The sequence below is a fragment of the Sinohyriopsis cumingii genome, chromosome 8, assembly GCF_028554795.1.
Source record: "Sinohyriopsis cumingii isolate HCF-2022 chromosome 8, ASM2855479v2, whole genome shotgun sequence".
NCBI lineage: Eukaryota > Metazoa > Mollusca > Bivalvia > Unionida > Unionidae > Sinohyriopsis > Sinohyriopsis cumingii.
In genome coordinates, this window is record NC_142968.1 from 98,173,856 (window position 1) to 98,192,377 (window position 18,522).

Consider the following 18,522-nt stretch of genomic DNA (forward strand, 5'->3'; position numbering starts at 1 on the left):
TCAAGTTATAAAAAGGTCATATGACATGCAAAAAATATATAACAACTGTGAGAGGAAAAAATAATTTTAAAGTTAGAAATTAACATACTTTGCTAGTTGAGATTTTTTATTTTTCCATGCAAGGTTATGACTAGTATCACACCTCTGTTGTTTCTTCTAATTTGTTAACAAATAACATAATCCAATTTGTTAAAAGCTACAAAACAATCATATCCTATATAAATTACGATAACAAAATTAATATTTTACATCGTTTCAATAATTTCAGTACATGATTCTGATAAGATTTCAAAATACAAATTATTCCTTCATTCTTACAGATTTCTACATATCAATAACTTACTCCTTGATTCTTACAGATTTCTACATATCAATAACTTACTCCTTGATTCTTACAGATTTCTACATATCAATAACTTACTCCTTGATTCTTACAGATTTCTACATATAAAATAACTAATTATTCTTAACTATTTATGCTCGCAGTATTTTTATATTAAGACAACAAACACAACCTTCTAACATCCTGTGCAAGAATGTATGTTTCTAAGTTCTTAGTTGTACATGTTCTAGTTCTAACAGATGCTAGGAACATGCTCTAGTTGTGATATCATGCCTACTTAGCTTTGTAACTGTAGTTTCAGTCTATATGGTATCAAGTATATAAGCTCTAACTGCTATGGGGCACAAGTCAATTCTACAGCCAAGCCACATTTTATTATAAGTTCTTTTAAATACATTCCTAAAGACAAAGTTGAATTCAATCACTACACATCAAGAGACAAAGTTGAGTGCAATTACTATTGTTGATCAAGAGAAACAGTTGAGTACAATTACCACTGTTCTTCAAACGACAAAGTTGAGTACAATCACTAGTGAATACAATCAACTACTGTTCATCAAAAGACAAAGGTGAGCACAACCACTACTGAATACAAACAACTACTGTTCATCAAAAGACAAAGGTGAGCACAACCACTACAGAATAACTAGTGTTTGTCAAAAGATGCATGTGGGTGTGTGTGTGTGTGTGTGTGTGTGTGTGAGAGATTTGGATTTTTACTGCAGCTTTAAAAAAAATTCAGTCATATCACTACGATGTCTGCAGTGTGGAAGTTAATAATGATGTCTTGCACTGGGACATTATGCCACAGACATGAAGCATTATGTGCCACCCAGTCACATTATCCTGACACCAGGCAGACCAGTCCTAAAACTAACCTCTTAATGCTGAGCACAAAACGAGGCAGCTGCAAGTACCATTCTTATGAGTGTTTGGTATGACTCGGCCGGGGTTAGAACTCATGACCACCCACATCTGAGGTGGATGCTCTAACCACTTAAGCCACTTGAGCAGTGTCAAAAAACATAGTTGAGTACAATCATCACTTTTCATTACAAGAAAAAGTTGAGTGCAATCACATTATGTCCACAATGTTGTGATTTAAAAATGTATCAACACTGAAACTGAGTACTACTTACTTCATGGAAATAACTACTTGTTTTATTTCACAATGCATCAAGACAGCAGTATAGATAGCTATATAACTCATCTGTATTACTGGAGAAAAGGGTCTAGTGAATAAAGATGTGGGTTTTTTTTGTATCACTTAAAACAAAACTTGATTAGAAATCCTAAAATATTTTGCTGATAAAGAAGCCTAAATACAATACTATATATACTCACTTATAAGTTTAGTCCAACTGTAAACAACCAAAGATCCTGATTGGCCATATCAGATCAGGACCTATGCTGTTTGTTATACTGATTATTCCTGCATATTACACAAGAGCAAATCTGGGTCTGTGCAGTCTGCAGCTGTACTTGACTTGTACACTTATTTACATTTATGACCAATATCCTAGGGAATCTCTTACTGAATACTAAAGGAAGTCATAAATACAGTAAAATTTCTCCATGTGGACACTTCTATACACTGGACATCTGCTCATTATGGACAATATATTTGAACTTTCACTAATTTATTTATTTTTTCCAACCTGTACCTGTATTTGATAGACACCTGTCCATAAAAAGAACATTTTAGGATCTATCAAGTGTCCATTATAGACAGGTTTCCTTGTATTCTGATTACCAAAGGAGAATTTCTCATACTAAAAGGTAAAATTAGAATATGATGATTATGAAGTAATGTCAAAATCCCACTACTGTTGCCACAGGTGATGAAGTTGAACCAAAAACATTTTATTTAGGACATATTAACCCTGATGAACTGGGTTGGTGAACTGGACATGAGGACATATCAACCCTGATGAACTGGGTTGGTGAACTGGACATGAGGACATATCAACCCTGATGAACTGGGTTGGTGAACTGGACATGAGGACATATCAACCCTGATGAACTGGGTTGGTGAACTGGACATGAGGACATAACCCTGATGAACTGGGCTGGTGAACTGGACACGAGGACATATCAACCCTGATGAACTGGGTTGGTGAACTATAGAATTTTCTATGACAATAACATTAACTGAATTGTATTTGCCATTTGTCCTGCAGGACATAAGAATATGATATGACTATACAGTCAAACCTTTCCTAATGGTCACCTGGTCATAAAAGCTATTCTAATTTCCAATATAAATGTCATGTATGTAATGGGCAATCACAATATGTCCACAATGTTGTGATTTAAAAACCAGGTGGCCAGGTGTTTCTAACCAAACAAAGGCTTATTCCAGCCATAAACAGTCACTGAAGCATATCTACAGTGATCACTCAGTTTATGCAAGCTAATATTTGCTTCACGAGGAAGTTATTGTTTAGATACAGGAATATCATGTGAACTAATGTGCAAAAATGTCTTATCATGCTTGTACTTGCCATACTCCATTACCATTTTCAATTTAACTCAAAGTCAAAGATATTGATACATCAAATGCAAACATATTGGAGTTTTTATCATTAGGATATAGGGTCAAAGCAATTCGTTTGCTGGATGGTAGGAAAAGTAGTCACATTAATGTTGCAGAAATGGATGTCGGTTTTCATGCCAGTGTGACTAGTTCAAAACTTTCATCTATTTGCCTGTGAAGCAAAGCTATCACTGATGAAAATGTTCACACCTTAGAAGAGATACAATTAAGTTCAGGGGTCATTAAATATTTAAAACTTGTCTGTAATGGCAGGCAAACTGCTGGGTTGCAAAAAATAGCCATATATGGCTTCTCTGATTCAATATTCATCATGGGCCACTCATGTATGTTGACTGTCTTTGATCTCAGGTAGTTGAGCAACTGGCTAATCCAGACATTGTTTTTGAACCATGAACAGCTGTTTCCAAGCACAATTTATAGAAGTTGGCCAACCAGTTCTGAAACATGAACCATTGTACAAGGACCAGCTTTTCCTTTTCCCATGGGTGGTCATTACTGATAATTTTAACTGTAATTTTCTCCTACCTTGCCTTTGTCCTTACAAACTCACCAGCCACCAGGACAAGTGTGCAAGTTGATACTTTTAACCTTAATTAACTATCACTATCTATCTGACACAAGTTTATAATGTTAAATGCTTTGGAATTTACTGATGGCAGTAATAACAACTGCATGGTGTTACTGATCTCTACTATCTTAGTTTAGAATTCTCAGTGGTTACAATGGAACTCTCTGTAAACAAAGCTACTAGTTTACTCTAGCTTTCTATTTATTTAAGTTTGATCTCATTTAAAAATCAGTACATAATCCAATAATGGCAGAGAAATTCATACACTGCTATCCTTAAACTCTTTAAGAAGACATCAGATTTACATAACAATTAACATTTCATAAAGCATGCATCTGATAAGTTAATGATTAGTAACACAGTCAAGGAGTCAATCAAAAACAGTTAGTAAGCATTAGTAAGCATAAATGAAGCTGGTAAAGCAGCGAAGATATGTAAAAGATTATCCACGGTTCAAAATTTAAACATCCAATTCATAATAATGGATATGCACAACATCTGTACAAGAAGTTCATTTGTCCATAATGCACATTACTATTGTGGTTTTAAGTAGAACTGTCTACCTCTGACATGTGAATATACTCCTCTACCTTGATAACGCACACCCAGAAAATTCACAAACCCACTAAAAATGTGTGGCCAGGAGTGAATCCCATTTCGTTTTCTCTAGAAAATAGCAATGAAAACTAGTAAATGCAACTTTGATATATTGCTTAGATATTTTATTGTTGAACATGGCAGCTGGTGTGCTGAAATCTAATTCAACATCATGAAATTTACAACTTTCAACAAGAAGTCATATATTTTGTTAAGTTTTCTATACCAAAAATAAATTCACAGAACACTGTAAATACCAATATTTGTCAATATTTTGATCCATGAAAATGTCAACAATTCTTATGGGTGGCAGCACTTTGAGAAATAAGTGCCAATTAAATATGTTGTGTCAAGTGAAATTCGTGTTTTTGTTCTTTTAATTTGGTTTCAGTGTAATCATCATAAATGATAGATGCCCTCTTGCATTCAAATGTGAGCTGCCCTCTTGCATTCAAATGTGAGCTATGCTTGTGAGCATTTCTGAGAACCAAATTAAGTGCTGAGCATGTTTAGATCTACGATTTGCAGAAGTGATTGTTGTATTGTTACACTCAGTTAAAAACAGACCTGCTTTGTATTATCACATTAATTATGACTTTCTGTATCAAATCAAATAAAGGGAGTGGAATAATAATTACAATATTTAAGAGACATGAAAATCCTCTCTGCATAAGAACTAACAGTCATCATATTTTGTCAGGTCAACTCATTTCAATTAATTATCTAACATTAATCAGTGGTTTATCATCATATTTTGTCAGGTCAACTCATTTCAATTAATTATCTAACATTAATCAGTGGTTTATCATACTAATTTGCAGATGTGATCAATAACAGCAAGAAAAGCAAAGGAGTAATTGGGGTATGAAAAGCTTTGTTACACAAATATGGTTCATTATGGAGAAGTGAATTCCAAAGTTTGTAGTGAATTTAAAAATTCCTGAGGTTTGTTCAAGGATGAGTAGAAACTTCACTATTACTTGAACTGAAATTGTGGCATAAATATTTTACTTACAGAACAACATTTTAAAAAAGAATAAAGTTTCAAAAACCTCCCAAATGTTTTGGAAAAAGGAAATCTTTTTTTGTGAAAATCAGCAATAACACTCAAATATATCCACATGAAAAATACAGAGATGTAATATCCAATGTTTTCAGAGGTACATGCAATGTGTTTCAAAAACTCTTTTAAGTAATATTTTTAAAAATTTTCAAAGGCTGGTTATCTTGAAAATTAAAACTTCATAAGAATAATGATATTAAAGAAAATTTAATCCCAACACAAATATAAAACAAGTATTAAGTCACACCTCATCTTCTCTTTGTCAAAGTTCGGCCAAGATAGCATCCCCTTCTTAAATAAGCCGTGCCTCGCTTCAACTACAGTCTGTGTTTTTTGGACCCCACATTGCACAAGGGAGAGGTGTATTTGGCATATAAATATTTCATTATATTAATTATTGTACTCACTGCCAATATAAAAACTGCTGACATTCACTCATAGAGTAGTTTCTATTTCAAATTACTGAATTTCACCCATGGATAACCTGTACCAAAGTGAGAAAAGCATACAGCAAAATCTACTGTACCATGATGTGTGGTGCTGATCAAGGTCTACATTGATCAATTTAGATTCTCAGCAAAACAAAGAAGAGACTCACTTTTTTTCGGAGACAGAAAAAACTGAGCTTAATCTAACAAAAGTAATACTTACATTAATCTGTCTATGCACAGACATATGGATAAGCAAATGAATGCTAAGGTGTCGATGCACCGACATATGGATAAGCAAATGAATGTCAATCCTATGTCAAACTTTAACCAAGGCGGACTTGACTACAATGTAGACTATGATCTGCTGGAGCATCATGGGATAGCAGATGTGGTTCTATGGTCTCAAAGCTTCTTTTGCATGAATCTCAAAAGCAAGCTTAAAGTATAAAAAATGTTGACTGCGTTGAAGAAGTTTCAAGTTATTAAACTTTGAAGATTTTCATAACTGCATCAGCATGCTAAGCTTTAAATAATGCATCATATCCAGTTTGAGTTTTTCAGCTTGAGTTTTGTGTTTATACGTTTTGAGAATATGGTAGCTGGATTTAGGCAATTTGCAATGGGGGGGCGGTCACACAAGCAAATGCAGAAATAGGCAGCTAGAACTACCAATATGTCTTATGTGACATTATATTACATTCATCATCCAAAGGATCAACAACACAAAAAACTGGCTTTGCAATCCACTGATACAACAAAAAACAAACAAAACAAAAACTGCCATGAATATCAATGATCAAGTACTGTCTTAAAAACAATTTATTTTCCCTTACCATTGTTGTTAATGTTCAAATATTAGTCAACACTTACATTTATGATGTGGGCAGCAAAATGCATGATAAGAAATAATTCAGGCATACCTGCCTATATAATAAGACTGCACCCAAAAACCTATTTAAACATTTTGTTATTATATCTTTTTCTCATGTAAACTTTTCATTCTTTCAACCCTCTCTCATGTTGATCCTTTGCTGCGATGAAATTTTATCTATCAATCTATTATTATAAACCACAAAAATGATCCACCTCTAATGTCTACCAAAGATGAGAATGATAATCTAATGTATGCCAGCTTCTAAACTACAAACCCTGCTTTTCCCCTGCAGGTGCAGGTGGTCTCTCAAAAAGAGCTATGAGGGCGGAGTTGAAAAACAAGCAATTGACATAGCCCCCGACATCTCCAAACACAATGATGGCATCATTTGGATTCATGGGGTTGAACCTGAAATTGCATGCAAAATACAATAAATAAACTTGTTTCTCTGAAATGCTTCTTAAATCGCTAAATGACAGGATGCAGATCGCACATCTTTTGAAAAACAAGAAGCTCCTGGATAGTTGACGTATATCAGCTTGTGAATATACATTCAAAAAACATGGCACTAACAGTTGCGATATTGTCAATTACCATACATATACATATGTAAGTACATACTTATATACCTACATGCATACACTATCTACAAATGACACATCATTTACAACCAGCATTGTCACATGGATCTCTCCAAACCCTGGGGACTTGATCCTAATTCATAACTTAGAAACCATTCATAGCCCCACCCATGAAGTACAGTGGGACCCCGCTATAACACGATAGTTGGGAGCCATAGAATCCAACTGTGTTATGAACCGAACCGTGTTATATGCAACCAACTCAGCTGAAGAAAATGTACCACCCCCCAAAAAAAATTAAAAAATCAAAAAAATATTGGGGGTGGGGGGGGTAATACATGCGGGCGGTAAAATATGTGCTTCGTCGGCACAGTTTCTATCTTGAATTAATGCATATTAAATGAGAAATACACCAGTAGTGAAAAGAGAGAAGACATCATACTTTATTTAGAGAACCATGAATTGGTACATATACGTGAATACTGTTTATATATAAATGTCTAATGTATAGCATGATCAGAGTATCAATGCAGTGTACTCACCTGCGAACCTCATCATATACACTGAATCCACAATACAAGTGATTCCATCAAAAATATGCATACGCAGCTTTAAAATATTCATTAATTTTGTAACAGGTCATATTGGTCTGAATTCAGTGGAAAAACATAGCACAATCACGTAACGAATGACGAAGCACATTTACTTTGAAGTACGTTCGAAGTCGGTAAAAGTTAGTTTGCGTTTTAAGCCGCCGTTGGCATAAACTTTTTCCCTACAAAAAGGAAACTTTCACAGCACAGTTAAAGTGTTCCAGTCAGTTGGAAAATGCAAAAATCCATCAGATTCCATCACTTTTATTTAAGTTTGGTACTGACTTCCTTTGAAGAAAACTTCTTTGCTGTTATCGAAAGACTGTAGCTGGCTTTCTTTGATGAAGGCTGCATGCACTTTTGAAGTCGCCGCTAAAGAACAGATTTGGAGAACCAAATGAATGCCCATTTCTTATTGTGGTGGCAACATCAAATAATTGTATTGTATGACTGAGACGGGGATTTTTTCCATTTGCTGAGTACGTTTTCATAACAGTCGGTCCTTCAAAGGTAATCTGTTTCCCTTGAAATTTTAGCAAACTGTTTTATCCGGATACATTTTAAAAAGGAATTGGCCGTCGTTTAGACTATTCTAGTTACTGTCCCTACATGCCTACTGAATAAGCCAATAAGAATTATTTTAATTTTTTTTTAACATTTGTGGTAGCAGCGTGATGCTGCCTTCTACGCATGCGTCTGAAAATTAAGAAAGGGTCAATGGAAGATAGAGACGCAGGTCTTCTGACGACATGGATTATTACAGAAAACGTGAGTGTTCTGAAGGATTTAATTCTGAGTGAAAAGAAGAGGAATTTTACTTACCATCCACACACAAATACGTCTTTGTAAATATATTAATTACTAGCGAGCGGCCAAAAATCCGATGAAAGACAGATTACAAGAGAATGCCTCATCTAGTTTATCTCCATTACCAGAAAAGTCAACAACAAAAAAGTGGATATTTCACAACATACAGAACTCGTGCTAGATGTCAGGATAAGCGGATTATGATATAACAATGCACTGTTTAGATGGTTTGTCAGTATAGACAAAGAATTTGTTTATGTAACAATAGATAAATTTCAGTGCATTTTATATCCAGTTTGCAGCTTCCTTTCATGGGGCCTCTGAATTTCTGCACTCCAAACCAATGGTTGTATATAAAAGTTTAAACAGCCAACAATGTCACCAACAAATAAAAAAAGCCACATGATATGTTTTGCAGCCAATAAGGAAAAACAACCCAAGTTTGCGACATTGGCGAAGACCTACGCGATCCCAGAATAAACTTTTTATGCATTTTTTTCTTCTTACTTTTAAGAAGAAAGAAAAAGTACTTTTTCGTGTACGAGAAAAATACTTTTTTGTTGTGTACGAGAAAAATACATAAAAATATTCAGGAGCCAAGCCACAATCGTCTAGCATTTTTTTTTATTCATACGCGATCTCTATCCCAAAATGATAAGCAACTTTTTACGTTTTTTTCGTACTTTTTAAGATTTTTTTTTTTGCACAAGAAAAATACATGTATATAAAATTTCGGGAGCCACGCCACGACCGCGTTATATTCGAATTCGCGTTATAACTTAGCGCGTTATAGCGGGGTCCCACTGTATCTACATTTACTAGACATTACATGGGAAGTTAATATGTGCAGTCAGTATAGATTCCTTAGTCTATCCTTACCACCATAGGCCCCTGCTATTGGAGTCATAATTTAGAAAAACATTAAGATCTACACCCAAGGGATCTATAGTGACTCAGTGGTTAAGGCATTAAAGGTATCACTTTCACCACTGCCTTGAATGACTTTAAAATTTCTCACTTTTAAGGTCATGGATTTATCTGCTCATAGTATTGATGCTTGGAGGTATTGAGGAGGAAGGCATATTAGGTTATATATTTTTTAAATTAAAGTACAAAAATTACAAAATATACATTTAAAATAATTTGTGAGTAATGGCACTGAATATAAGAAATACCTCAAAATAAAGCATAATACATATTATAGAATACAGAACAATTGTTTCAGGCACTAATAATATGGCAAGACTAGCAAATGTCAAACTCTGTTTGAATAAATTTATCAAACTTGCTTCCAAATATTAAAGAATTACAACTGTTGTATGTTTTTTGCAATGATTCTTTGCAGGAAAATCATAGCATGGACCTGATTCTTACATGAACATGTTGTTCTTACAACAAAATCTTTTTCTTGAATGTAATTATATATGTAAAGAAATTACAGTACTTAGTTATATTTATTAGTGTGCAAAAGAGATTATATTATTAGTTCTCCAGCCTACAAGTTTCACTGCATAATTAGTAAATTTCTGGCTCAGTTGTGTTAAACACACTTCAGAAGTTTTGCCTAGAAACTTTAATTCATAGAAACTTTAATTCATCTTAGTTGAGCAATAACAGTGAAGTGTCATGTCTGGGGACAAAACATGGCAGCAGACGCAACCAGATCAGTGAATCAAACAAAGTAATCCAGCATGCTATCCACTGATAACCATAAACTGGTCATATTTATCAAATAATAATCATCTTAGAGTGTAACTTTTTATATTAGCATTTTCTATTTTTCTTCAATTTAAATTATAAACCATCCAATATAATCCATATCATGTTTTATGTTCCTATTTTTGATAACTTGCTGTATTGAAATGTATGTGTCTTGTTATCCTAAAAGTAAAGAGAAAGCATTCTGCATAACCCAGAATCTGCCATTCTAAATAGTGCTTATCTTAAGTTACTTCCCTTGCTTTACTATAATAAGAAATCTAGATCTGTAGGATGTTCAATTTGTTTCCAATGTTATTATTATGAAAACAATAAATTTTAGATTTCTCAATTCTCTATACATGATAGTACATCATCATCATTTATCTAATGTTGAAAGTCCCCTATACTAGGATGCTTTGTGTCAAAGTTGTTTAGCAAGTCTCTGACATAAAGTTGTGAAAATGTTTCTCTACTGTCACTGATGTAAGTCATATTTGATGGCAGAACAGCAGCATTTGTATACATTTAAAATGCATTTAATGCTTTCTCTCACATTTTCTAAAAATCTCTTAAGCGGTGTACTAAAACAAGTTTTCAAGATATGTCAATCTGTAGTAACATCATCCCAACGGTAGTTGGCTTCATTTACATAACTTAATTTAAAGCAATCCCTGGCATAGTTAAGTCTATAAAAAAATGTGGTCAAATTCTGTTGTGCAGTTTTTTTTAAAGATGATGTTTAATGGATGTTCCATTTGATGGCAGCCACATCTGATTGTAAACTTGCACAATTTGTAATAATATGAAGCTGTTGATGCTATAATGTATGCTAATTCTAACACAAGAGTCTTCTAACTCTTGCAGACAATAGTATGCTATGATCTTTCTGTGTGATATTACCAGATTTTACATAGTTATACAGTCTGTACAAATGCAGAGTCAAGATTCTCTTTTTCACAAACTAGGGTGTTATAACAAAGCAAAAATCTGATATTGTGACAAAGCTATTTCAAAAAGTCTACCATTTAAATACTGTTAAGATGTAATAAAATAGAATATTGAACTGGAATGCAGTTGTGAACAATTCTGGGCTTAAAACCAATTAAGTATGATGTAGATTTAATTTAACTGCATTTACTTCTGTCATGCATATCCTAATGTCTTTATATATGTGGTCCTTATGTTTTAGTTCATTTTTTTGGTCTTCAATATAATTACTGGCTGAGATTATATCTGGCACATGCAAAAGTGTATGTCAATGTGGCAATGCAAGCACATTTACTTATCTTAAATAAAATGAGAATTGTTTGTTCTAGAATTAAATGCTAATATAGTTTAATCAAAGTCTGTTTATTCCTGATTGCTGAATGCTCTGCATCTAAACTATAAAATAAACTTCCCAATAAAAAATGATAGCTCGCTTTGGATTTTCACAATGGCAGTCAGGTACTAAAATGGGTCAAGAAATGAGGACATTGGGTCTAATCATTTCCAATGACAGGCAGTACACATTTTTTTCGACATGCAAATATGCTTTTATTTTGACATCACAGTACATGACATTTAATCTAGTTTATACTGGAGCACACATTTTTATTGACCTTGTCCAAAACTGTCAATGTATTTTAACACTGATCTATTCATATGAATTTTTCATGGCACTTATATAATGTCCTTCCAAGGAATGCTAATCAATAAGGAAGAAAAAAAAACATGAATAATCACCATTTAAAGGTATGTGTAATGAAATTCTCAAAAATTAAATTGCTGGAACTGAACACCTACATAACCAGTATGATGTTAGATATATCTTGAACAAAACCTTTGGTAGACTATTTTATATTGTTTTTGTCTTTAATAGTTTTTAAAATGATATTTTAAACAATTAAGTCACTGCTATATGAATGTGTCATAAAGCATCTAAACCTACGGAACTTACAAAAAAGTAACCCCAACGTTTCTCAAGTTGTAGGAATTTAATTTCATTGTTTCAATTTTTTCTGACATTTTACAACACTGAGAAGGAGTTATGATTACACTTACCAGTAGTCAATGGAAAGAGGAGTATATGAAAGTCCCTGGACTTTATACTGGCAGCTGAATTCCACCTTTGAGCTCAAATCATATATTGCTAAAACAAAAAGACATATGTTGTAAGAAATTTAAAAAACAAAAACACTAATTACTAGAACCGTGAAACTGTTATAATATCACTGATAATTATCTATATGTAAGTAAGATAGAATGGTCCGACAGGTATACATTTGTGAATAATGTATTTAACTCTACCACTAAACAATGAAGCTAAATACTAGATACACCACTCCCTCGATAACTCGCACCCTGATAACTCACGAACCCGCTTATAACACGGCATCGATCCCATTTTTTAAAATACCACAAAAATTTATCCCTATTTATTGAACTTGAAGAAAATCGCAATCCAAATTGGTAACGGAAACTTTGATGTAGCGCTTGCTTTATCATTGAAAATGGTAGATAGGACCTTGAAATTTTAATGAACATTATGAAATATCAAATTTGAAAATAGCTCATACAATTTTTTACATTTTCTTTCCAAACGACATTCTTAGTACACTGCAATTAATGATATGTAAGGAAATTTCGATCAATGAAAATGTTACTTCCACCGAGTGGAGGCAGTCCTTTAAAAAATAAATACAAATTAAATAATATTTTTATCAAATAAAATTTGTGTTCTACTTCCATCTTTTAGTTCCTTTTAAGTGTAATCGTCATAAAGGCAACGTGTCCTCTTGTAATTAAACGTAAAATGCGTCAATCTACAGTAACAGCTATGTCCGCGAGCATTTCTCTGAGAACCTAATTAAGTGCCGTGTTTTGACAACTGATTTGCGGAAATATTTGTTGTATTGTTGCACTGAATAAAAAAGGCTGGCCCCCTATGTATTATGACTTTAATTATGTCTTTTGAATATAAAAAAGGAGGTGGAATAAAAGAAAAGTTAAAAGGCACAAAAATCAGACTAACTTAAAATCTAGTGGCCTCGGTCATATGTCGGGTCAACTCACTTCATTTGATCAATCGAACACTATAATAAATATTATTCTGTATCTAACAGAAACTACCTTAAATTAACTGACTCTTTCATAACTGTGATCAAAGATAACAAAGCAGCCAAGAGAAATGAATACTTTGTAAAATAGAGAGCTTGATTTCACAGATATGGACCATTTGTGAGCAAGCGAGTTTCAGAGAATTCTTGAACTTGCATTTACAGATATCCTCAGGGATGATAACAATAACTTCCAGTGAAATCACAACATTACCATTGCACTAACTGAACATTAAAAAAAATTGAGTTTCGACGTAGACGTGTCACGAAATAAATGTTGCGTGTTTTTGAAAAAAGAGGAATCTTGTTTGGTGGTGTATCAACAGTTAGTCTAGTTACCAAATTATGGACTATCGATTTGGCAAGATACTATTAAACACCACTATGAGAACCAGACTCATCAAGAAAACAAAAAGCAGTGACGTAATACACAGATTTTGTGCGTACACGTGATGGTTGTTCAAAACAGTTGCAACGAACTTTCATATGTTCGATTTTTGAAAAAAATGTTATTTAAACAGAATAACGAACAACTTCAATAGAAAAAGCGCATTATTAAAAAGTATTATCAACGTGATTGCAAAATGAGGATTCAGTCATTAAACAGCCCAGTTCCCTAACACAGCTCCCCCCATGGTTTTCTCGATGTCAAAGCGATTTTTTTTCTTCAATTTTTGGAGGTCCCTCGGTAACTCGCGCCTTGCTTATAGTGCGCTCTATGTTTGTGGATCCCGTTATGCATGAGTTATCGAGCGGTGTACTTGACTTAATGATAGTCCTATAAATTAAACGAACATTTACAGAGTTTTGATCACATGCCTGGGTATGGGGCCATAGGATAGGGATGACTTAACCTAATTTCAATTAAGTCCTGAACTGTTTGTCTCATATTAAAACTGGCATTATGATGTGTGAAAAGTCTTGCTACTGATGCTTTTTAGAGAGATATTAGGATTTAAAAGTTGATTCTTTATTTACATCTTTCATTACATATTGTAAAATATACTTTATAATCCAACACAGTATTTTGTACTGTTTATGATATCATACATGGAAATTGTAAACTATCATAGGTATAATATTAATGTATTTTAAAGTTAAATCACAATATAACTTGTGGTTTGTACAAAAATATATATTTGTATTTCATCACATAAAACATGAAACTTTACATTCATCATAGTTATCACAGAATGAAATGAATGACTTATTTTAACAAGTTTACATACAGCTTTTAAGTTTGTAAGATCTTAGTCTTGAGAATGACACAAGTAATTAGTCTTGAAAACCGCCACGATGAACCACCAGCCCCCAGAGAGCTACTGGCAAGCTTTCTCACATACTTACATTGGCTGAACCTGAGGCTTGAACCCACATGGAAAGAGGTGAGATGTCAGTGATCTGTAATGGTGAGTGCCACCAAAGGCCTTCAGATGAACAGAGAAGATTTTCAATACAATACATGAAATCATAATTGCTACTGTGTAATTATCAAATGAAGTCAGCAACCGAGGTCTTATCATTAAACTTACCTATTTCCTTACTGGTAAAGGTGAGAGCAACCTTGTTGATGTTCTGCAGAACAACAAACTGAGTCACCCATAGGTCTCTGGCCTTACACGAGTCTGTGCCAGTCTTGAGTGCCCTCTGCAGTTTCATATCGACTCCCCAAAACCCAATTGTCCCCTCCTAATGCATGAGAAAACATCTTGAACAAATAAGTATTATGTAACCACGGAAACTCAATGATAAACAGCAGACTGATGGAACAAAATATCACTCTTTAACAGAGCACATACAAATATTCAAGCACGAGTCAGTTATTTTAAATCTTGCAGAAAATATCATTAAATTAGTCAAATTAAGAAAAGAGTGATAAGTGTCAAAATATAGAAAATATTTTTAAATAGGTTAATAGAAGTTTAAAATATGAAAAAGCTAAGCATTAAAATCTAAATACTTGGTACCATATATACTCACTTAAAAGCATAGTCTAACTGCAAGCAAACACTGACCCTGACATGCATGCAAGATCAGTGTCTATGCTGGGTCTGTATAGTTTGTAGTCAGACTCGACTTATAAGCATGTATTTATGTATGTAAATATATATATATATATATATATATATATATATATATATATATATATATATATACAGTCCTATCCACTTATATCAACATCACTTATGTTGACAAGTCGCCTATTATGACGAAAAAGCGAAGTCCCAGTCCCTTGGTCAACTATTACTGTACTACCAAAACTGTCATGCTTATGTTGATGTCGAGATAAAAAATAAACATACACATTGACAGAAGCCCTTGGTCCCAGCTTGAACAAATCCTTTGTTTTCTAATTATTTATATCAACAAGCTGCCAGTTCCGACCCATATTTTGTTCAACAATTAGTTGATCTTGCCGCCAGGCTTTAATTTTCCCACCTAATCATTTATGTCGACCAGATGCCAGTACAGACCCATATTTTGTTCAACAATTAGTTGGTCTTGCCACCAAGATTTAATGTCCTGGTTGGATAAAAAAATCTCAGGCTTTTGTTTGGTCTTATAAAGTTGGCCTCTCGTGGCGACTTAAACAAAAGCAATGAAATCTGATCAATTCTTGCATTTTCCAAAGTGATTGGTGATTAAAACAAGTTTATTATGCAGTGAAAGTTTCCTTTTTAACTTTATTTAGCATGTGTCACTGAATACAATACTATACCTTCATTAATCACATCAGCCGCATATCTCTTGTTCGCTTTGATGTACTTTTCACGATGACTTCTGTAACTAAATACATGTACTGTTTATACCATCCTGTTGACAGGTTTTCATTTGCCTGTGAACAGCCCCATCCCCTTGGTAATAAGATGGGAACAGACTGACCAAAATATAGGCCAATCTGAATACATGCACTTGAAGCATGTAAATAACAACTATGTAATCATGTGCTAATGCTGACATTGAATATCGAGATTGAATATTGTAGTGAATGTTGTTCATTATCAGAATGTGACTGATGCAATATTTTATTGTGGATTTTATTACACAAAGGATACCAAAATGTAATTTGTCAACATACAAGCGTAATTCACACTGGTTTTGTCTTCATGTACTCAAAAATTCAATTGTTTGTTTTCTCAAAGTGTAAATGCTACTCACTGATGACAGGTCACCCTTTACTGATAAATTTATCTTGTATCTTTTATTCAGACCTCCCCAACACTTATCTTGACATCCGCCCATATCAACATTATTTACTCAGGCCCAAGGATGTCGACATAAACAGGTAGGATTGTATATATATATATATATATATATATATATATATATATATATATATATATATATATATATATATATATATATATATACATACATACATACATACAAATCAAGATCTAAAAACAATAATTTTCTGAAAACTGGGTATTTGAATGGTTCTGGAAAAGCAGTGAAAACAATGTGTACATCTGTGATATCTTTCCCCGAGACACAGTGCTGTGCCATTTAAGACCTTTCAGGTAACAATCTAAGAACAAGAAATACCGAGTAAGAAAATAAAACCTAAGTAAATTTGAGTGCTTTTATAAATAAAATTAAATGACAGTTTTTATAATTGGAGTTATTAACAGTTATCCAACTTTCAAAATCATTTTCCTTTGATAGATTTTGTACTTTAAGGAAAGTGGACATTCAATGCTACATTATAAAATCCATTTTTTAAAATTAAAAAAAAACAAATAGTGACATACTGATTAATCAATAAAAATCAAAATGTAAAAATGTTGCTTTTCTGGGAAACATCATAGAGAAATAAGGTGACTGACCATCATTTGCTGGGATGAAGAACTTACCCAGACTTTAATTGTTCTTGTCTTTTCACCCTGTTTTGCAGACATTTATGTCAGAAATATTTCATTACTAAACTATCATTTAGCCAAAATTAAAGCACCCTAAAAAATCAAGCCTCTATTATTTTTTTCTTCTATTTTGCTTAGTGAGTGAGTGAAATTACTTTTAAATTATTGTTGAAAATGTTAAATTCAATCCAATTTTCAAAAAGCCAAAGAAAATGTGTTATTTGCCTGCAAAGCAATATTTGTACTTATACTAGTTTTCAGTTTTTTTAAAACATTCTTTTATAGCTGCACAAAAGAGTGAACAGTCAAAAGTTCAATCAATCAATCAAAAGCAACCCAAACTAAAAAACAATCCAATATCCTAGCTTCTGATTGTCAGTCCTAAAGCCAAACGGATGTTTGAATTTTAAGCCAACTATCAACCTGAGGATGAAAATGGTTTGATAACCTGCTGGCAAGTTTCCTTTCCATGACCTAACTCTGAAAGCAATCAAGTAGCAATCAATTTAACCCAACAATTCAGCACTGTTCATCTATGACAAAATTGCAAAATAAATGGTGAGTTGCCTTTTAATAAGTGAAATTCTCTTCTTTTATCTTTGTTACACCATAATTTTTTCTTCTAATAAAATGAGGGAACCTTTGCAGCTGACTGTCCATATACTCAAAAAGCACAAACAGATGCCGTATGTCATAAAATGTTAAAAATAAGGATGCATATAAACAATGGTATGGTTTGTCCATAACTGCAGTATTTCAGGCACACGCCTTAACAATAGCAGACCTTGCTAATACTGATGTATTTGTTCATGTTCTTCAGGAAACACACTCGCTGAATCAGCTCTTTGTGAGGACTGAAATTAAAAGGCAAAGAAAAAAATAAAATCAAACAATGGAATATGACTGACAAGTTACAGTTGAAATTTTTTATGCAGTATACTTAAAATCTGATACTTTCCATTCTTATATTTTCTTAAAAATCACAAACATGCAAAGGTTTCTCTCATAAATAATTTCAAAATTGTAAAATTATACAAGCCAAGCTTTCTCAAAGCCATGGATAATTACAACCAGTTTTTCTGAAATCTGATCAAGAGCCAGTTTCCTACACTACACATCAAAGGATGCCATCAACCAGCTCCATATGATATTGAGTACTGGAATGAAAACAATATGCAAGGGATTGATGTTGATGGGTGGCTTGATTTTTGCTCAGACTAGTTGTAGTATTGCTGTAACCATTCAAGCAATCATATTTATTTTTTTATTCTTTTTATATATTTGTCAAGATAATTCCACAAAATAAGATGCAAATTCTTACGGAGGAGAATCTATGAATTTTAGTACCATGATACTGTATACACTCATTTATAGGTCTACCAACTGCACAGACACAGATCTGCCACTGCATAATGCACTGGCATATCTTGGTCTGTGCAGTTTTTCAGG

General features: G+C 33.3%; 1 protein-coding gene across 1 annotated transcript in view; it reads right to left on the minus strand.

Annotated features, from left to right (window-relative positions):
- Window positions 1-18,522, minus strand: part of LOC149794209 (cilia- and flagella-associated protein 337-like) — a 208,382-nt gene that overhangs the window by 160,241 nt on the left and 29,619 nt on the right. Inside the window, exons 6-9 of the mRNA XM_089968319.1 lie at window positions 17,858-17,927; window positions 14,746-14,902; window positions 12,159-12,246; window positions 6,708-6,841 (exon numbers count right to left, since the gene is read on the minus strand). Of these exons, the coding sequence (XP_089824445.1) occupies window positions 6,708-6,841; window positions 12,159-12,246; window positions 14,746-14,902; window positions 17,858-17,927 (449 nt within the window). The remainder of the gene's footprint in view (window positions 1-6,707; window positions 6,842-12,158; window positions 12,247-14,745; window positions 14,903-17,857; window positions 17,928-18,522) is intronic.